We start from the raw sequence: 22,376 nt of genomic DNA on the forward strand, positions 1-22,376 counted from the left end.
AATGATCATCAATGATAGACTAGATAAAGAAAATGTGGCACATAAACACCATGGAGTACTATGCAGCCATGAAATGGATGAGTTCATGTCCTTTGCAGGGACATGGATGAAGGTGGAAGCCATCATTCTCAGCAAACTAATACAGGAACAGTAAATGAAACACCACATGTTCTCACTCATAAGTGGAAGTGGAACAATGAGAACGCATGGACACAAGGAGGGGAACATCACATACTAGGGCATGTCAGGGGGTGGGGGGATAGGGGAGGGATAGCAATAGGAGAAATACCTAATGTAGATGATGGGTTGATGGGTGCAGCAAACCACCATGGCACATGTATACCTATGTAACAAACCTGCATGTTCTGCAAATGTATCCCAGAACTTAAAGTATAATAAAAAAAGAATATACATATATAAAAAGTACAATTATTACACATCAATTATAAATCAAACTAAAAAGAGTGAAGATTTACATTCTGTTATAGAAAGTACTTCAAAATATAATAAATGAAAAATTAAAGGTATAAAATAGTAATTACCATGTTTAAAGACTTATACATAGAAATGTTTTCATATAAAGGGTCAAATTTCAAATAAATTTCAAACAGTTTCAAATTATTTTGTAATTCTCAATATATATTCCAAATTTTCTATACTGGACACATTTTATAATCAGAAGATATAATTATACAAAAATATAACTTTTGGTGAAACACAGTGCAAATAAAATATGCCTAATCATCTTCATACTTAGGTGATTAAGCATAATGATTTGAAAATAACAAACACAGTTGAAGAATAAAGGTTGAGTGAGGAAACCACTTGGAAACAGCAACTTTTAGTAACACTACTACGGAAAGTAACATCTTAATAACAATTTTTTTCTTTTTATATTTGTGTCATGCAAAATTCAAAACTATAAATAATCTAGGAAAATTTATATTTAATGGGTTCCTGAAAATTCTTAGCTCTGTGTTACTTTAAGTGCTAAAATTTTGTAATGTACCATCGCATAATAAATAAGTCTATTTTTGTAGCAAAATAATGTAGGTACACTTGGTACAAGATGATTAAAAGCTTCCTACTTCTGAGCTGAAGTAAAATGTACACTTGGATGCATTATTTTCTTTTTTTTTCTGATATATGTATATATATATATATATATATATGTATATATATTTTTACTGCATTTTAGGTTTTTTACATGTGAAGAACATGCAAGATTGTTGCATAGGTACACACATGGCAGTGTGATTTGCTGCCTTCCTCCCCATCACCTATATCTGGCATTCCTCCCCATGCTATCTCTCCCCAACTCCCCACCCCCACTTGCCCTCCCCTATTTCCCCCCAACAGACCCCAGTGTGTGATGTTCCCCTCCTTGTGTCCATGTGTTCTCATCGTTCAACACCCGCCTATGAGTGAGAACATGTGGTGTTTGATTTTCTGTTCTTGTATCAGTTTGGATGCATTCTTCAAGTGTATTTTTCCACAAGTGAATATTAGCTTCATTGAAAATGTCTGAGAATATTTACTATAGCTCTCTAATAGCTATATGATAAAAATACATCATAAGGACTAAATTATATAGCAATAAATAAACATCGTTTAGAGAATTTGGTGTGTTCTTCATCTCAAAGAAAGGTATATTCCTAAATGCTGTCTTTTAATACTAAAGCATTCCCCTTTTGACATTTTAAAAATATACTCTACAAAAAACACAAAATGTAAAATTTTAGGTAATGCGTAATTGTGTTGAAATATTATACTGCAGGTTATACATTCTGCTTCTTCAACTCATGTTGTTTTCTGAGTTCAGATGTTCAGAGTTTTCCAGATCTTGAGAACTCAGCTTTTCCATCTTATAGTTGAGTCAAGATCTGTCAGTCTTTCAGTTTTGCTGTCACCCTAGGTTTCAACAGACTCTTCTGTTTAATGTAAATCTCATTTCTGAATTAGAAAAGCATGTAACTTAAATTCTATCAATCACAAAGTTATAAATGAACCTGACTTTTTTCTTCATGGGTTCCACTTTCCAGTACTGTAACATTTCAAGAAAACCAAAGGAAATAAAGCACTGAAGGAAATAAATAGTCTTTGGGAGTTTGTTCAGTTTAGGTTGGAGTGTCCCTTTTAAAATGTGATTATCTTACTTTTAGAAAGATATTCTTTATTTTCCTTTGGCCTTGGTGACATTCTTTGCAGACCTTATTTTCTGAACATTCAAAGAGAAAGGGATCAGGAAATCTCATTTTAACATTAGCTCCTATCTTCTTCAACACCTTGATTTTGAAATATTTTGTTCAAATAAAATATAACTTTAAAAAGTCAGCACATGTTCAGTACTTTATGAAATTTTTTTTTTTCTAAACCATTTTTCTCCTTTCCTATCTTTGGCCCTCCTTTTGTCTCTCAGCTGTACCAGTCACCTCAAAATCCAGATCCTCCTTATTGAAAACCTCATCACTTTCAGGACTTTCATTCTGTAATCTGCAGGCACAATCCCACGTTTTCATACATGTGCTCGTGAACTCAAACATCTAATAAAGTGAAGATATATACCTTTTCCCAGAGCTTGCAATTCCTGGTAAACATCAGCTTCCATGTTATCACATCGCCCTGAAGCTTTTTAAGGGCAAATGAACTGGCATTGCCAGATAGCGTAGCACCTCCAGGCTTGGAACACTCCAGGTTGCAGAATGGGGCATTTGGATCCTTTGACTGTGTTGTCACTTTCTTTGCTCAGCTCAGGTTCCTTCCATTACCTTTTTAGTAGTCTCTGTCACTGCTGCTTAGGAATGTCTCTTGTTATATGAGTCTGCCACCTTAAACTAAAAAGATCCAAGATTTAGAATGACTAGGTGGATACTCAGAGCCCAACTCAGGAGAGGAATGAGCTCATTAACAAGGAGGTGGTCTGGACTGCAAAGGAAGACAAAGAGAGGGTGGGGGCGCGGTGTGGAGGAGGAGGTGGCCTATTCCTCTGGGCTGCGAGCAGCTGGCCTCAGCTTTGAATCACAGCAGCAAGAAACAGCACACCATAGGCAAGGTGTACAAGACCCATTGAGCACTTCTCACTACCTCCCCTTCCCCCTTAGCTCCCAGCGGGCTTATCCGTCTAACATCATTCATTGCATGAGCAAGTGTGATCAGTAAACATGCAGCCCAATACACGTGCCAGCCCAACGGATTTCCTGGCTCTGCCCACCTTCCTTAACATGTAGAGGTGGTTGAAGCATACACTACAGACTAATTGCATTTCCAGTATCCCATCCTTACTGATGGATAAACCTTTGGCTCTCTGCAACCCTACCCCATCCCTAGATTTAAAGTTAAAAAGAGCAGTAATAAAAGCTTATCAAGAGACAAACTGGGAAAAAATACACCAATCCACAAAAAGGGTATATCTGACTATAGTGTGCTTCTGAGTGATGTTTATCTTCTGCATTTCTGCTTCCATTTTGCAAATATTATATTATATCATGTGTTCCTTTAATATGGAAAACACAGAAAGGGAAGGTGCTAAATACTTCGGTAAGAGTTCTAAGATGCAAAAACCATATTGCATCCCATGTAGAAGTTTTCAGGGTCCTGCTCTCTGTGATGTCTGGCAAGTACAGTATATATCCAATTTAAACACCTATGCAGCAGGAGCCAGGTACAGTATATTTATTATAGTCTTCATTTGGTTCTGGCATATAAGTAAATCTGCCATATCCATTCTTCATGGATGCAAAAATCTCAGAAATAAAACAGGCACTGGGAAAAAAAAATACTGTGGTATTGCTAAAAACAATTTGCTTCCTGATGTTGTGGAAATCATAAAAAATACCTAACTATCCAAACACATGTGGTTGGTTAAATACATAGGTTGTAATATTTTTACATTACAGAAATTGGGGGAGGGACTATTGTTAAGCAGACACAAAAGCAAGATGCTAAACTATATGTGGTGGGGTATGGAAGACTATTGTAGATCATTTTATGCCTAGAGAGCCAGAAATTCTAAAATCCTGTCTTCTTTGGCTGCAGTTTCCTGTGAGGTTTTCTTTTTTCTTTCTTCTTTTTTTTTATTGCATTTTAGGTTTTGGGGTACATGTGAAGAACATGCAAGATTGATGCATAGGTTCACACATGGCAGTGTGATTTGCTGTCTTTCTCCCCATGCTATCTCTCCCCAACTCCCCACCCCCTGCTGTCCCTCCCCTATTTCTCCCCCCCGCCCCCGCAATGGACCCCAGTGTGTGATGCTTCAAGGAAAACGTATGTGGACTGGGAAATGATAAATGTGAGATAAGATACCATTTTATTATTTGCTGTGCTTCTCCCTTTATATCAGGGCAAAGCTGCCTGGTAAACCGAGTTTAAGTGTGAGGGAACCTGCTCCTACTTATCACAAACCAATACCTTGGGATCTAATTACTCTGTGACAAGCTGCATGGTGGAGAAGAGATGAGAGCCTGATGTCACCTGTAAGAAAAAATTAGCCAATGTAGTGTGACCTCCTCCCATGTCAAGGTGAAGGATGCATCCCTAATTTATCTTATATATAAATGGCCTTCGTGAGTGAAGCATTTCAGCTTTCCTTCCCCTCTTCTCTCCAGTTCCCTCTCCCCTTTCCCCCCACCCCCCTATTCCTTCTGCTACACACCTTCCTTCCCTTTCCCTATCTCACCTCTTTCTTCTCCATCCCTCCATTATCCCTCCTCCCTTAACCATCCCGCCCTCTCCTCCCTTACCCTTCCTTTCCCTCCACGTCCTGTTCCTTCTCTTTGTCCCGTTGCTCTCCAAAACCTTGAATGAATGTCCTCTAACAGAAAAACCAAGATGTGGAAAATACATCAAAATGTTAATAATAGTTATCTTTTATTAAATTGTCCTTTTCCTTGTGACCCTCTACTTTTTTCTATGATAAGCTTCCCTCTTTTATAGTCAGAAGAAAAGGCTAGGTTTTTATAGTATAACACACTTTAATATTTATTTATTTTAGGTTGCAATAAAAGAACATGAAAAACAGTATCAAATGAAGTTACTATTTTCAGTGAAAGTAGAACACAATACAAAGAAAACATGGTATCTTTAGTTTACAATTACACAATATAAGGTGAATGAACTTTTTATAAATACTACATCATATTAACACTTCAGTAGTAAACAATAACATCATTATGATTAAATTTATAGGCCACTATATGTCACATACACAAGCGCTCAATTGAATCAAATGTGGTCTTGACATTCTTAAATGTATGCTAATCTTTTTCAAGCAGTCAAACTTCAAAATACACTGTTTTAGTTAGCGTAAGTACTGTATTTCTATAGCAAACTAATGAAGGCACAGCTAGTGCAAGCAGATTTAAACTTTAGTCTTCTGGGCTGGAAAAAAGAAAAAAATAAAACACTTGCATTGGTACTTCATAAACTTTTTTTTCAAGCAAATATTTGTTTCAGTTAACAATTCTGACAGTTTCATAGCTACAGTCTAACAGGAACATGACCAAAAGACATCACAAAAGTCAATACTCTGTAGCACCAAACTAACATGCTTTAGATAACTGACAACAGCTGACATATTTTGAAGAATATTATACTACCACAGTCTAGATAGCATAAACTGGCACTTAGACACTTTATAGGACAATTTTTCAAATACAGACTACCAAGAAACTACAAAAACATTACTATAAGAAATAATAGTATTCAGGTTACAGATTACGGTTTTACTTTTTTCAAGACTGTATGAATCTGCTACACTTCTTGAATTTTTAAGATTCTTGAAAAATCTTTCAGATTGACCTTTTTATTTTCTATACTTCCTGTTTCCGTAATCTTTGCCAACTCGATAGTAGGAACCGTATTCATTGACTTCTCCAGTATAGTAATAGATTGATTTCAGGATGACATTATCATGTAAAATCTGCCCAATTTCAAAGTCCTCATCAAGGATAGCATCTTCTTGTGGTTCCAGCTTTCCAATCATAGGAATCTCAGGAGGACTAAAGAAATTGAAGAATGATGAATTAGGAACCACTCTTGGCTGGATTTCTCCAGTAGCAGCTATGCGGCTCTGGATAGTTTTCACAGTAACATCTTTTCCTCTTCTCCAGTCTATCTTGCAGCCTTTGCAATCTTCAATTTCCCATCCCCAAGAAAAGAAGGGATCATGGTGATCTGGTTTTGACTTTATTATGTATGTCTTCACCAGCACCTCATTTCTGAAATATGGATTGGGTAGAAAATGAAATTCAAAGGTGTAACTTACAGGCTGGCCAGGTTTTGAGAACTTCAGGTTAACATCCGACAAGAACTTCAGAATGGGCTCATCATACTTCTGAATCATAGGCCCCAGCTTGTCAACATTCTTTAAAACAACCAGCCAATAGTCAGGAATGCCTTTAGGGTCTTCTATTTTAGGCTTTCCCCTCCTAGCTCTTTTAAGACTTAGTCTTTCCGGAAGCCTTTCCTCAGGAACTCTTTTATGAGCCTCTCTTACTCCAGCCCTGGGCTTAGCCTCTGTTGCTTTAGGCTGTTCTTTACCTTCTGCCTTTGCCTGGGGGGCTTCTTTGGGATCTTCTTTTACTTCAGGGATTGCCTCCATACCCTCTTCAGGATCTGCTTTTTCTTCAGCCTTTACCTCAGCAATTTCTTTAGGAACTTCCTTTTCTTCATCCTTTACCTCGGGAATTTCTTCAGAAACTTCCTTTTCTTCATCCTTTACCTCGGGAATTTCTTTAGGAACTTCCTTTTCCTCATCCTTTACGTCGGGAATTTCTTTAGGAACTTCCTTTTCCTCATCCTTTACCTCAGAAATTTCTTTAGGAACTTCCTTTTCTTCATCCTTTACCTCAGGAATTTCTTTAGGAACTTCCTTCTCTTCAGCCTTCACCTCCGGGTTTTCTTTAGGGTTTTCTTCTTCCTCACCCTCTAAGGGAGGCATTTCACTAGGGGTGTCATCCTGCACCTCCTCATCACTGCTGAACTCCTCATCCTCTGAATTCCATTCACATTCTTCTTCTGTAGGCTCGTATTCTGCATTGATGATTTGAAACCGCCTATCATACAGAGGCTTGTTGAGTTCAGCATATTTTCTTTCAAGATCATGAATCGCTTTTAGGAACATCGTGTCTACCTTGTCACATTCATCTTGAATGTTTCTAAGCGCCTGCACACGATTTCTAACAGCCTGAGGCAGCTTAATCACGAAATCTGTTCTCCACGGAGCCCGCCGCGCCCTTCTGGAAGGCTCAGGTACCCTCTTCTTTCTATATAAGCCGCCGCCGCTGCTAGTGCTGCTACTGCCGCTGCTGCTGCTGCTGCTACTGCTGCTGCTGCTGCTGCTACTGCTGCTAGTGCTGCTGCTAGAGCTACTGCTGTCAGATTCTTCCCCAGAATCACTAGCCGAGCTAGCCATCTCCTCTTCGGCAACACTCTGGGCGACAGGTTCCGAGACCTCTTTAAAATCTGCTTCTGCCATTTTGCAAGCCTGCAAAACTCTACCGCGAAGACCGCGCGCCCAGAGATGGGCAGAAAATGACTCACGGATGCTTGGGTGGCGGCGGCGGAGGCCCGGGCTGCGGAGGTGGCAGCGGCGATGGCAGTAGCGGCGCAGAGCGGAGCTGGAGCTGAGGATGCAGAGGCCGGCGCTGAGGTGGCAGCGGCAGTGGACGCCTGGGCGACAGCGGTAGCTGCAAGGCCTCTCCCGGCTGCAGCTACGGAGTGCCGAGGTGTGCCGCAGCCGAATGGCGCAGTATGAGACCCCGAGATCTCTTCTCGTTTTAGATCGCGGGCCCCCTCCCCTTGCAGTCAGACCTCCGGTTCATTTCATTCCCAGTGTACCTTTAGTTCGCTCCTCATTTGCTGGTCCACCTTAATTGACAAACCGTACGCCCAACGAACGGCCAAACGCCACTGCTCCTGGCTCCGCCCACCTTCCCCAGACGCTGCTCGCTGGCTGAGGTGCGACCCCCTGGATGGTGTCCCCGTACCCCCAAAAAAGTCTATATTTATAGTTTTATAATTCAAAAAACACCAAAAAAAAAAAAAAAACCGTAGACATGAGGTAAAAATGCCAGCCATAGTTCCTAACAAGGGCAGAAGAGGCGTGTCTTCCCTCTGCTATCCGCCCATCCCTATTTCCCGTTTAGTTTGTCACGGGTCTCCTGACAAAAAACCTGTTTAAAAAAAAAATTGAATGAAAATGGTCTAAATGGCGTCATTGGGTAGTGTGACTATGGACGATTTAAAAACAAAACGATTTTCTCTAAATATTCTATGAGCATGTATTTTTACACTGGTTAAAAAACGGGAGAGTCGGTTATTGGCAGAGGGGGGAGGGACTAGACAGCAGGCGTATTGCATTCCACGAAGCTGATTTAATAAGTGCTGTCTGTGATGTTTGGCAAGCCTGGTTTATATCCATCTACAAGGTTTGCGAACCCATGTTGCCGTGAGTCAGTTACACCATTTTTATTATATTTCTCTTTTTAGGCTGGCATATATTATACCCCAACCTTGCTGCTAACTTGCCACGTAGCCCTTCTCAATGCTTGCAACAACCTTGTAGATAAAACAAAGAGGTATTAAATGTTAGGTAGTATTGTTAAAAAGCAAATGATGTGCGTTATACTTTGTGCAGCAGGTTTCAATTCGAAGAACAGCGGGGTGGGAGGGGGAATTTGTACTAACGAATGTGCATCCTCTGTCAGTGTATGCGATGTCATCTGCCACCAATTTCCTTCTAATGTTGTAAAATTCTAACCATATTAAAGTATGATTTACAAGTCCAGTAATGTGTGAATAAACTTTTGCAAAATGAAGTTAAAAACGGCTATTTGTTATTTTTATTTACAGGATTTTTTTTTTCTGCTACAGAACAACTCCCTTGGTACAATAAAAAAAGACGAGTATTTACTTTTCATTGAAAGGTAAGGAACATATTTAGCACATTTTAAAGAATGACAAAAATTACTCATCTCCATCTGAATAAAAGTTTACAGGATACAGTCATTTAGAGATGTATTTTAGATAATTATCTTGATAATTCTATGGAAACAGGAAAATCCACAGAGGTGATTTGGCATCCTAATGCAGAAAATAACCCACTTAAACGCATTAACTATCTAAACCTGATCATAGAATACAAGTGGTAAATTAAAATATGAAATACGATAAATTATTCATTTCAAATGAAGAAATGTATTAAAGTTAGATTAATCTTTATAGAATTTGTGCTTTGTCATGTAGTCACGTTTTTTAAAAGTTAGGAAACGCTTTTCTGTTTCACAAATGCATTTACTTTTATTGTTTCTCTCTAATTGTCAAAGTCTTTGAACATTGCAAACATAAAACCTCAGTATAGAAAATTCCAGTGGTAGTGAAAACACACAATCTTAACCGCCAAATGATAAGGACTACTAGCATTTTCATACACTTTCTTCCATAATTTTCCTTGTGCATATACATACCTGCCTATTTAGGTATACTGCTTTATCTATGTGATACTGTATTATGTTTTGTAATCTGTTCATTTATCAATTACTAATGACTTTATTTTCACGGCAAATGATTGACATTTTTAAAGACATTCATATTCTATGGAAATGATTGCCTTAATTTATTTGACCAAATTCCTATTATAGGGTGGCTATTTCTATACTATCTCTCCCCTTAAATGCATACTATTTTCCTGTTATGATAAAAGTATCCCTGGATACCTAAAACATACATATCTATGTACTTGTGAAAATTGGTCATAAGATAAATTCCTGGAAATGGATGCTCTGGGGATAATCATTTCATATTATGAAATAATTATTGTATTCATGTTGCCAAACTCTCTGCAGAATGATTATCACAATTTACAATTCCAATAGTGCATAAAGTTTCTTTTTTTGTCATTCAACAAATACAGTTTTATGTCTGTCATATGCCCTACAAATGTGGTAAAGGACCGTAGTATAATGGTGAATGAAACTTACTAAGTGCATATTTTTTCGTTGAATAATTTTAATCAAAACAAATGTTATAGAAACAATGATTTACATCGATGGGGTTATACTATAAATTTTGTTTTGCAACTTACTTTTTTTATTTTAAATTATGGAGATTTTTAAAAAAGTATGGTCTTATGTTTTAAATTTTGTAGCATCAGGAATTAGTATTTTAGGGTCAGTCATGAGTTAGGAATCCAGATTGTTAAAATATTTATTTTTATTAGCTAGCTGATTTTTCTAGTACCATTTATTTGGTAATCTTTCTATCTCATGCTTGCTTGAAATGCTACTTTGATCACATTAAAGAAATTGCTTGTGTCTGTTTCTAAATTCTTTTCTGATTCATTGGTCAGACTTTTTCGGCAAACAACTAATGAGTCGGTTTTAAGATAATTTTACCTTCTGTGAAAATGGTATGTGTTCATTGATAAAGTCAGACAGTACATTGAAATACAAAGAATAAATTAAAAGTTACTCAAAATACCACAGAGAAGTAATCACTACTTACATTTGTAATCAACATCTCCAAATTAATTTACAATGTTATATATTTGTATTTCTTAGATTAGTGGTAAGATTGTCTTTTCATATGTTTATTGTTTATTTGAGAAATGTCTATTCATATTTTTATTTGTTTTCCACTGAATTAAGCAAAAAATTAATCAGTGGTGAAATAATTTTACCTTTAGTAAAATGATTTTGGCCTTGACTTACTTAAGGCAACTATGATTTCTTCAGGAAATTACTCATGATACTGGGCAAATGTGACTAAATTACTTTCAATTATTTTCATATTCAAACTGGTGTTCATTTTGTTTTGTTTTGTTTTGTTTTTAATGGATGCTTGGGAGGTTTTTTGGATGCTTTTCAAGGATTACAGATTACTACTTAACCACTCAAACTGATTCTGGAAAAGTTTGGAATAGAACATGGGGAAGAAAAATAGAAAAAAACTTACAAAAACATCACACAAAAATAACCTATTAATCAACAATTGTGATTTTCAATTTGGAACTATTTTTTCCATAGATGTAGACAATGAAAATGGTTGAAAGTAGATGACTTTTTCTAATCACAATACTCTACTTTCATTATGTATACATAAGTATCTTTTAACGTTCTTTTATTTTTGTGGGTTTTTTGGATCAATTTGTTTATTTAATGTCATGTAGTAGGTACCTAAATGAAAATAATATCCTATTTGTTCTACTGTGAGATATAAGTATTAGTTATATCATATACTTGTTTTTCTTAGTAAGGTTAAATACAAATTATTTGCATAGTGATATATTCTTTGTTCAATTCATAGATGATATTTTTTGGGAGGAGGGCTAAATGTTCCTGTTTCTACCTGAGATGATACATAACACAGAACCTGATAGTATGCTCAGACTGAACATAGTACATTAATATCTGTTGTTACCTCCCTTAATATGAACATGCACACAATCCCTTCCACCACCCACTCCTGCCACACAAACACACAGAGTATGTAATGACAAGTATAGCAGCATATCTTTTGTTGTACATATCAAAAAGCAAAGCGTTGCAAGTTATTTTATTTTTGAATGCCTCTTTCTCCTATTATTCTTGGACAAGTTTTAGCTGAATACGCAAGTTAATTCCTTTTTAAAAACCATGTTATTGATGTATAATAGACACACAATAATGGCATGTAAAGTATACAGTTTTGTAGGTTTTGATAAATGTGTGAATCAGTGAAAGTATCACTACAGAAAAAATAATGAGAATAGTACCATCCCCAACAGTTTCCTTATATATCTTTGAATCTGTCCTCTTGTCCCTAGACAATCGCTGGTCTGTTTTCTGTTCCTATAGATTAATTTGCATTTTCTAAAATTTTATAGGTGGAATAATGTAGTATGTCCCTCTTTTTTTGCCTGTTTTTCACTACCAGAATTATTTTTGAAATTCACCCATGTTGTTGTGTGTATCAGGAGTTTATTTTTCCTTCTTACTGCTGAGTAATTATTCATTACTTGGCAATATTACACTTTTTAATGGGCATTTTTGTTGTTTTGAGTTCTGGGCTACTACAAATAAGGCTGCTATGATCATTTGTATACAAGTTTTCTATGGACATATGCTTTAATTTCTTTTAGAAAAATACATAGGAATGGAATGACTGGATCATATGGTATGTGTATGTTTCACTTTTTAAGGAATTACCTATTATCCAAAGTGGTTGTTTTGCATTTCCATCAACAGTGCCAACACTTGATATGGACAGTGTTATAAAAGTTAGCCATTGTAATATATATTCAGTAGTATTTCATTGTGATTTTAATTTATATTTCTTTGATGACTAATGATGTTGAACACTTTTTCATGTGCTGATTTGCCATCCACACAGCTTCTTTTGTGAAGTGACCATTTGTATTTTGTCCATTAAAAAATTGGGATTGTGGTTTTACTATTAAGTTTTGAGAGTTCTTTATATACTCTGGATGCAAGTTCTTTATCAGTTATGGCATCTGCAAATATTTTCTCCCAGACTGTCTATTTTCTTTGCATTCTCTTAAGGTTGCCTTTCACTGTTTAAAGAGAAAACATTTGTAGTTTTTGTATTGATACATCATACATCATATTTTGAGGGCACATGTGATTTTGATACATGCATGCAATGTGTAATGGTCAACTCAGGGTAATTGGGATAAGACGTTTGCAATTTTCGAAGTCCAATTTATCTTGTTTTTCTTCTATGGAGCATACTTTGAATGTCATCTCTTAGAAATCTTTGCTTAACCCAAGGTCACAATTATTTTCTTCCTTTTTTTTTTTAAGTTTTATACTTTTAAGTTTCACATTTAGGTCTGATACATTTTTGCAAAAAGTACAAGATATGCTTGAAGGTTTATTTCTTTTGATATGGATATGCAGTTGTTCCAGCACTGTTTGTTGAACAGACTGTCTTTTCACCACTGACTTGCCTCTCCACATTTGTGAAAAATTAGTTGTCCTTGTATGTGTGGGTCTATGTTGGACTCTCTAATCTGTTCCTTTGTGTACTGATTTTAATGACAGAATCAGAACTTATCCATTTTTAAGATACATTTGGGAAAGAATGAGAACAAAATTGTCTGATAACAGAATTTCATTACAGTGGAGACAGTCACCAGAGCTGGATCTGGATCTTCATCCTTGACATTTCACGTCTCCTCCCAAGTATGTGAGATAAAGGGTCAGATAAGAGCAGTAAAAACCTAGAAAACAAATAACAAAAAGAAACATAAATGTTCTTCTATTTTGTGGAGTTGCCATTGTGTAAGTGTCCACAGCCCAGCCACAGGAAATAGTAGTTAGCATTATTCAGGAGCACAAATAATGTCTTTGTTTTTCTCACATCTGATAAAGAGAGACCTACTTGCTAAAATGGAAATATTAAATAGAAAGTATCTTCAAGCTGTTAATAAATTCTGGTTAAAAAAAGAATAGTATTAAAACATTGGTTGTTATGATGATATTATTATTAATAGTAATAAATAAATTGGTTGTTTTATAACATTTTAAACCATAGCAATGGTTTTCAAAGCAAAAATATTTCATTTTATGCTTATTCCAATAATAAGGATATACTCAAATGAACAGAATATGGTGTGTAGTTATAGATTTTTATTTTTTAAAGAAATACTTCTGAATTGCATTTCTTGCACGATAGCCTTAACTGCATGGAGTTTAAAAGGGAAATTACAATTAATGCAATGGAAGATAAGGAATATTAGCTCCTAATTTGGATATTTAATACAGCACTTTTTTAAATGTAATTGATATATAAAAATTACATATATTTCTGCCATATAACATGATGTTTTGGCATATGTATACATTATTGAATGACTAAATCAAGCATTTTAACATATGTATTACCTCAAATACTTATTTTTTTCTGGTGAGAACACTCTAAATCTACTCTCTTACCTCCCTCCTGTCTAGCTGAAATGTATCTTTTAAACAGTACCTCCTCAAACCCCTAACTCCCAGTCGTCTAGTAACCATCATTTTACTCTTTGTTTCTATGAATTTGACATTTTTATGCTCTACATGTAACTGAGATCACATGAGATTTGTCTTTCTGTACCTGGCTTATTTCACTTAGCATATTGTTCTCTAGATTTATCTGTGTTGCCACAAATGACATGATTTCCCTTTTTAAAGGCCGAACAATATTTTATTGTGTATATATATCACGTTTTCTTCATCCATTCATTAATTGATGAATACTTAGGTTTAATTTCATATCTTGGCTATTGTACATAATGCTGCAATGGGCATGGGTGTTCAGATATGTCTGCAATATATTGATTTCATATCCTATGGATATATACTCAGTAGTGGGGTTATTAGATCATGCCGTAGTTCCATTTTTATGGTAGTTTTGAGGAATGTCCATGCTGTTTTCCATAATGGCTATACTAATTCACATTACCAGCAACAGTTTACAAGGGTTAACTTTTCTCCAGATCCTCTCCAACTTATCTTTTGTCTTTTTGGTAATAACTATTCTAACAAGAGTGAAATGATATCCCATTATGGTTTTAATTTGCATTTACCTGATGATTGGTGATGTCAAGTATTTTTTCATATACCTGTTGTCCATTTGTATGCCTTTTGAACAACATCTCTGAATTCTTTGCCCATTTTTTAAAATTATTTTTTTTAATTACTGAGTTGTTTGAGTTCCTTATATATTTTGAATATTTAATCCCTTATCATATGTATGGTTTGCAAATGTATTCTGCCATTCCATATGTTGCCTCTTCACTTGTTTATTTCCTTTATTGTGCAAAAACTTTCTAGTTTGATGTGATACATTTTGTCTATTTTTACTTTTGTTGCTAATGCTAGTTTTCCACGTACAAACAGCATACATTCTTCAAAAATATAAAACCACATCACAGAGAAATGCTTTTACAAGGGTAATCAAGAATCTTTTGCCTGTAGTACTCATCTGAATAATTTTCATCATAAAATTCAAGTAAAGCAAACCTTTTTATTGCAAGTTTGAAACTATTATATTTAGTTTTACTAAAAAGGAAGGAAAAATCTAAATGCTTTGAAAAGTGAACAATGTTTATTATATATAGATAGACAGGTATATCTTATATACATATGATATGTATGTATATATCTCATATGTAAGGCATATATCTTATGTGATATCTTATATATCTTATATGTATCTATCTATCTGTCTATTGACCTTTTCAATAGCTTTTTCCACATTTTGCAATTTATTTGGACAAAGAGGAAGCCGAAAGTGACATTTTCTGCTAATTTTTATCCAGAATATCTAAATACATTTAAATAATTTCATTAGGTACTTCCTCTGCGAAAAAAAATTAGTTCTCCATTCTGGCAGATGTTTCTATGAAAGTATATGTTTACTATGTAGTGTAGACTAATGTTTCAGCAAATCTACTATTGATACTGTCAAGGTGACGATAGCTAACACTTCCCAATTCTCTAAGAAGTGAGTAAACAAACAAGATGTCAATGAATTAATTGTTACCTTTGGTTAAAAAATCTGCTTCTTAGAGAAAGAATAAAAAAAGATATATGTTCTCTAGATTCATTACTTTGATTTAGCAAGTCTCTTAAAACAGATGTAAACAAATTTTTAAAATTATAATATTGACCAGATTTGTCTGTCTTCTCTTATAACCGGTGTTTATCTATTTAAAAGAATAAGAATTTTTTTTTTTGTTTAGAGGTAACTATATATCTTAATTAACATTTTCATTATCTACATTATAAGAATATGTTTAGCCTTTTTTTGTAAGAAAGATTAAATATGACAAAAAAGAGAATTACATAAATGATTAGGTTAGTTGACCAATCTGCTTGTAGCAGCGTCCAAACTGCTCCTTAGCCTCTCAGATATGCTATACATGGTTCTTTGAAAAGTCTTTCTGAAAACACTTATATCCTTGCTCTAATCCCAAACTTTTAGTGATACCCCACTGTCTTGAATCAGACAAGTGTATAAGAACAAGCTGTGTGTTTTACCCTCCAGTGACCTTAAGCAAATTTTTTAACTCTCTGTGCCTCAATTTTCTTATCTGTAGAATGAGAATAATAATAATACCCATCTCATAGAGCAATGGTGAGCTTGAAATGACATAATACATGTAAAACTCTTATAACATAGTGCATGTTCAATCAGTTTTTACTTATCTCCTCGAGGAATACGTATCGAATGGAACATAGTTCTTTAACTCTTCCTTTCCTTCAGGGCTTATTTGCTTAGCGTGTATTACATTTTTGTATGCTTTATGATAAACATTATAACAGAGCCACATAAGTCATTTATTATGTGTACACACAATGTTTTTTTCCTGTGTATATTTTAAGTTTACCTAGGACTGGGATGAAGATATTTTCTTATTTCTAATCCCTTGTTCTTGATCAGAGTATTGCTCTGCACAAGAATAAATTTAATACTGTACTAATTAACTTCTTGAATAAATGAATTGGCTTCCTCACAGCAGTACCATTTTTTTTTCCTAAGACAGAGTTTCACTCTTATTGTCCAGTCTGGAGTGCAATGGCATGATCTTGGCTCACTGCAGCCTCCGCCTCCCGGGTTCAAGAGATTCTTCTATCTCAGCCTCCCAAGAAGCTGGGATTATAGGCGTTTGCCACCACACCCGGCTAATTTTTGTATTTTTAGTAGAGATGGGGTTTCTCCATGTTGGTCAGGCTGGTCTTGAACTCCTCACTTCAAGTGATCCATCGGCCTCAGCCTCCCAAAGTGCTGGGATTACAGGTATGAGTCACTGCACTCAACCAGCAGTACCATTTTTACTTGCTGTCCAAATAAAATTTGTTTTTAGCCTTTAATTGCATCCTAATTTTATTTAACAGTTGTCTCTTAGTTGTGCCCAGATTAGTGATACATATCTGTCTTGCAACAAATTACATTAGTTTACTAAATTTTCAGGCTTTAAAGAATTGGTGTTTTAACAACCAACTTCTAAAACTTTTAAATAGTAATACCTCACAAATTATTAGTTGTTGGGAGGACACACAGAATCTTCAGAAGAAAAATTTCAGAATCTAATGATGATCCACATTTAATATTAAATTAAAATGTCTGTCTACTTAACCCTTTTATTTCATTAGTATTTTCTTTCTAAAGGGCAATACTCCTGGATAATAATTATTGCAAAATTGCTTTACATATAATGAGCATGTAAAGGAAAATGTAGATCAAATTACCAGAGCTTCTCATTTTAATAAATAGTACTCTGAATATCTCATAAAATGGCTACCCTGATGACCCAGTTACCTTTATTCTTATCAGAATCCCTTGCCTGAATTAAGCATCATCAAACTTGCCACATTGCATTTTCCAATTTCATAGATTACTAAAAACAACTTCCCTCCGATTTCTTTATTGTTTAAAAGATACTTTTCTTTGGAAAGTCAAATCATAGTTCTATTTGTAGTTTTTTGAGTCACCTCCATACTGTTCTCCATAGTGGCTGTACTAGTTCACATTCCTACCAAAAGTGTGTAAGAATTCCCTTTTCTATGCATCATCACCTGCATTTGTTAATTTTTATCTTTTTTATTATAGCCATCCTAACTTGGGTGAGATGATATTTCATTGTGATTTTGATTTGCATTTCACTGATGATTAGTGATGTTGAACATTTTTTAAATATATATTTTTTGGCCATTTGTATGTCTTCTTTTTAAATGCCTGTTCAGATAATTAGTCAATTTTTGAAATTGATTTTTTTTGGCTATTTTGAGTTCTTCATATATTCTGAATATTAATTCCCTGATTAGATGAATAGTTTGCAATTATTTTCTCACATTCTCTAGGTTGACTTTTCACATTGTTGTTTGTTACTTTTGCTGTACATAAGCTGTTTAGTTTGATATAGTCCCATTTGTTTATTTTTGTGTTTGTTGCCTGTGTTTTTGAGGTCTTATTCGTAAAGTCTTTTCCCAAACCAGTTTCCTGAAGCATTTACTCCATGTTTTCTTGTAGTAGTTGTATAGCCTTGTGTCTTACATTTAAGCCTGATCCATTTTGAGTTTATTATTGTATAGGGAGAGAGGCGTGGGAGTCTAGTTTCATTCTTCTGCCTATGTTTATCCAATTTTCCCAGAGCTATTTATTGAAGAGTCTGCCCTTTCCCAATGAGTGTTGTTGGTGCCTTTGTCAAAAATCAGTTGGCTGTAGATACGTGGATTAATTTTTTTTTTAATTTTCTGTTCTGTTCTATTGAACTATGTGCCTCTTTTTCTGCCTGAAGTCAAAACTTTTTAATACAAAAATCAGTTATTAAAACATTTAGATGGTTGGGAAAATGCCAGAAACCAGAGCTTAAGGACACATCTGCCTTGGTAACTTAGACCCAAAGAGCCGGTTCTCAACATATAAAAACAATGTTCGTAATAGAGTGCCAAATGAAAAAAGCAAGTGGTGAGACAGTATTTTTTATTTGATCCCATCTATATAAAAAGTATGGTTGTATATATGTTATATGCATGTGTGTTTGTTTTCGTTTACATAGAAAAATTTATGACCATAGTACACTGAACTAGTGTAATTAGATTCAAGGAAAAGCTTTTTTTATTTTTTATTCTGAATCACTTTTTGAATTTTTAAAATAAGCATGTCTTATTTTTATAATTAAAAAACAAATATTTAAGACAATAATGAATAACATTGTTTGGTTAAATTGGGTCATTCTTTGGTCAGAGTTTATATAGAGAGCTGAAATACTATTTCAGTTACCACTTTTGCAAAGTAGGAACTATCTTTCACTTGAACAGCGCTCATATAGGCTGGTCTGATGTATCATCATAATGGGTGCCATGTAAATTGTATCATTTTTAAGGAGTTTATGCTTTATTCTGATTGGTAGTTGAAGCTTTCTTTTCAAAAAGCATAGTATTTTCTTGGGATGGCAATAAAGTTATCAGAGGCAGTACGGCCCTCCTCTCCATTACGTTCACAGTCTAAGTTCTGTGAAATTACTTTTATTTTAATTTTTTCTTCTTATTTCAAAACTTCTATTCTTTTTTTCTTGTTGACTTGTACAGCTGTTTTCAATGGAGAAAAATGACTCTTGCTTCTAGGGACTTTTCTTACCTGAAAACTGAAGATTGTGAGTGGGCTAACCATTCTTCTGAAAAGTTTATTTTTACTCTTGTAGGAAAAACTTGAGCCAATTACTACAAATGTCTATCTTAATTTTATTATATCCTTTTTTCCTGTAGTTTTGCAATGATTTGAAGAAATTTCAAACCATATTGCTGGATCAGAAAATCACTAGGCAGATTGCACTTTTTCTGCAAGTGATGTGTACCTAATTTAGCTGCAAATGATCTATGCTTGTTTATAAGTTTATAATGTGCTTACCAAGAGATTCTGTTTAATTCACTCAAACTTATGCTCACTGGACTGAAATTTGAAGTCGTTGGACCAAAGTTATTATAAAATAGTAAAAAGAAAAATTAATAGGAGGCACATTTCAGAGAGATAGCTATGAAAATTGATAGAATATTCTAGTAATTGTTCCCTTCTACACTGTCTTACATTTCAACCATCATTTTGTTGTTTAGACTCTTGTCATTTCCCACATGGATTATTCACCTCACCTTCTTCATTTATCTTCCAACCTCAAGCTCTTTTGCTTCTCTTCCAGCCTACATGCTCTGCAATTAACCCTTTTGCCAAACACAGTGGCTCGTGCCTGTAATCTCAGCACTTTGGGAGGCCAAGGCGGGCAGATCACTTGAGGTCAGGAGTTCGAGACCAGCCTGGCCAACATGGTGAAACCTGGTCTCTACTGAAAATACAAAAATTAGGTGGTCATGGTGGCAGGTGCCTGTAATTCCAACTACTTAAGAGGCTGAGCCAGGAGAGTAGCTTGAACCCGTGAGGTGGAGGCTGCAGTGAGCCGAGATGGCACCACTGCACTCCAGTAAGGGTGACAGACTGAGACTCCGTCTCAAAAAAAAAAAAAAAAAAAAAAAAAGAAAAGAAAAAAGAAAGAAAGAAAGAAAGAAATTAACCCTTTTAAAATGTAATTTTCTTTATATCATACCCTTCTCTAAAATCTGCAGTCACTTCTCCTTTAAAGCTAGCATGACAGGGATAAGAAAATCAGTTGTGAAGATTTAAATTAGGATTTAAACCTTGGCCTGCCACATAGCCTCTAGTAGGTAATTTTATACAGCTTAGAATCCAGAGTCAAACATACCCACATTTGCCACTTGCTACCTGTGTGGCCTTGGGAATTTATTAAATTTAACAAATACACACTCTTCTTTTCAGTGAAATGTGGAAAATAATACATAGCGATGTCAATTAGGACTTTTTAGTTACAAGCAGCAGAAACAGACTCTGTCTAATTTATGTAAAATTTAGTTCACTAGAAAAATATCAGGGTATCACAGAATCAATGGGAGGCTAGTGAGTCGGGTGTGTAAACAGGCAGAAACTGAAGTAGCCATGGAGACCAAGAAAACAGGGAATACAAGATGGCCCCATAGCCAGAATAGTCTAATCATGATGTTGAGACTGAAGTAAACTGGAACGTCAGTCATTTTCAATTCAATTACTTGCTACTTGGCTATAAGAGGAAGAGACTGTTTGTCATAGTCTCACTTGACTGCTCTCAAAAGAAAATAAGAGTGCCATGAGACAGAGGAAATGGATTTCTAATATCTAACGTACAAAAGATGCCCACTAGGCTTGTGACCCACCAGTCACATAACAGTGCTGGATGAAGGGCTATTTTAACAAGTCTAGACTCATTTATCAGGCATTCATGGCCATTCACTTTCTGGCCTAAGCCTACTTTTTCAAACTTAATTTTCCTCTTCATAAACCCTAAAGTAGTTCAAGAATGGAAAACAAAATATCATATGTTCTCATTTATAAGTGGGAGCTAAGTATGAAGCAGCAAAGGCATAAGAATATACAGTGGACTCTGGGGACTCGGATGGAAGGGTGGGAAGAGGTGAGGGATAAATGACTACATATTGGGTGCAGTGTACACAGCCCAGGTGATTAGTGCACCAAAATCTCATAAGTCACCACTGAAGAATTTATCCATGTAACCAAAGACTACCTGTGCCTCCAAAAATATTGAAATAAACTTTAAAATGTTTTTAAAATTTAAAAAGAAGTGTGATTGTCACATAATAGTTATACATATTTACAGGTTACAATATGGTGTTTTGGTACATGTATATATACATTGTATAATGATCAACTAGGGCAATTAGCATATGTATCACCTTAAACATCATTTCTTTGTGATGAAATTCAGTAACCTTTCTTCTAGCTATTTTGAAATATACAATGCACTGTTGGTAACTCTAGTCCTCTTACTGTGCAGTAGAAGACCAGAATTTGCTTTTCCTAACTGTTAACTTCGTAACACTGATCAATCTGTTCCCATCCCTTGACTCACTACCTTCCTCATACTCTGGTAACCACTAATCTACTCTCTACTTCCATATGAACAACTTTTTAGATTCTACATATTAGTGAGATCATGTGGAATCTGTCTCTGGATTATTTCACCTAACATAATATTCTTCAGATTGATCCGTGTTGCTGAAAATGACAGAATTTCACTCTTTTTATTGCTAAATAGCATTCCATTATGTTTGTATACCACATTTTCTTTATCCATTCATCTGTTGATAGACATTTAGGTTGATTCCATTTCATGACTGTTGTGAAAATTGCTTCAATAAACATGGGAATATAGACACATCTTTGATATACTGATTTTCTTTATGGAAGGGTGGTGGGGGGGATATGTACCCAGCAGTGGGATTGCTGGATCATATGGTAGTTCGATTTTTAGTTTTTTGAGACACTACCAAGCTGTTTTTTCAAAATGGCCATACTAAAGGTTTCCTTTTCTCCAAATCTCCCACCTGTTAACATTCAACTTATCTTTTCTAAGGCTTAGCTCTCCTTTTTCTGGTTCCCGGATCACTGATTTTCTGTTTTCTCATTTTCTTTTGATCATGTATTGCTCCTTAATATCTTTTGAATGGTAGTCTTGTATCATTGTCTGACTATTTATGTGCCTTACTTTCCCTATATAGAATATAAACCCCTTGAAAGGAGAGATTATGTAGCATTTATTTATTTGTTTCCATGATAACCCAGTGTTATGTGTGTAGCAGGTGTTTATTAACTTATAATAAATGTTTTTTTCATTTCATTTTTATTTCATTTCACTTTCTCAAAATCATTTTTGCCAAATGAACTTATGAGGAATGAATGCAAGAATTTGTGTCTTTAATTTAAATCAAGATTAATTTAATGACCTACTGTATATGTAGCACTACATATGCATACTGCTTTGTGGGTAT

General features: G+C 35.0%; 2 protein-coding genes across 3 annotated transcripts in view; one reads left to right on the plus strand and one right to left on the minus strand.

The window, feature by feature from the left end:
* Positions 1-4,914: 4,914 nt before the first annotated feature.
* NAP1L3 (nucleosome assembly protein 1 like 3) lies at positions 4,915-7,874 on the minus strand. Its single transcript, XM_010349353.2, has one exon. The coding sequence runs from the start codon at positions 7,475-7,477 to the stop codon at positions 5,804-5,806; it is 1,674 nt and encodes a 557-aa protein (XP_010347655.1). The 5' UTR covers positions 7,478-7,874; the 3' UTR covers positions 4,915-5,803.
* Positions 7,875-8,120: 246 nt separating this feature from the next.
* The window catches only part of FAM133A (family with sequence similarity 133 member A), a 39,514-nt gene continuing 25,258 nt past the window's right edge, over positions 8,121-22,376 (plus strand). For both annotated transcript variants that reach the window (XM_074391803.1, XM_074391804.1), the window contains exons 1-2: positions 8,121-8,449; positions 8,854-8,927. The gene's annotated coding sequence lies outside the window, so the exon portion shown is untranslated. The remainder of the gene's footprint in view (positions 8,450-8,853; positions 8,928-22,376) is intronic.

The sequence above is a fragment of the Saimiri boliviensis genome, chromosome X (assembly GCF_048565385.1).
Source record: "Saimiri boliviensis isolate mSaiBol1 chromosome X, mSaiBol1.pri, whole genome shotgun sequence".
Taxonomy (NCBI): domain Eukaryota; kingdom Metazoa; phylum Chordata; class Mammalia; order Primates; family Cebidae; genus Saimiri; species Saimiri boliviensis.

Bases quoted from the DNA above. Each gene is read 5' to 3' on its own strand.
- NAP1L3 (XM_010349353.2), bottom strand. From the start codon at position 7,477: ATGGCAGAAGCAGATTTTAAAGAGGTCTCGGAACCTGTCGCCCAGAGT.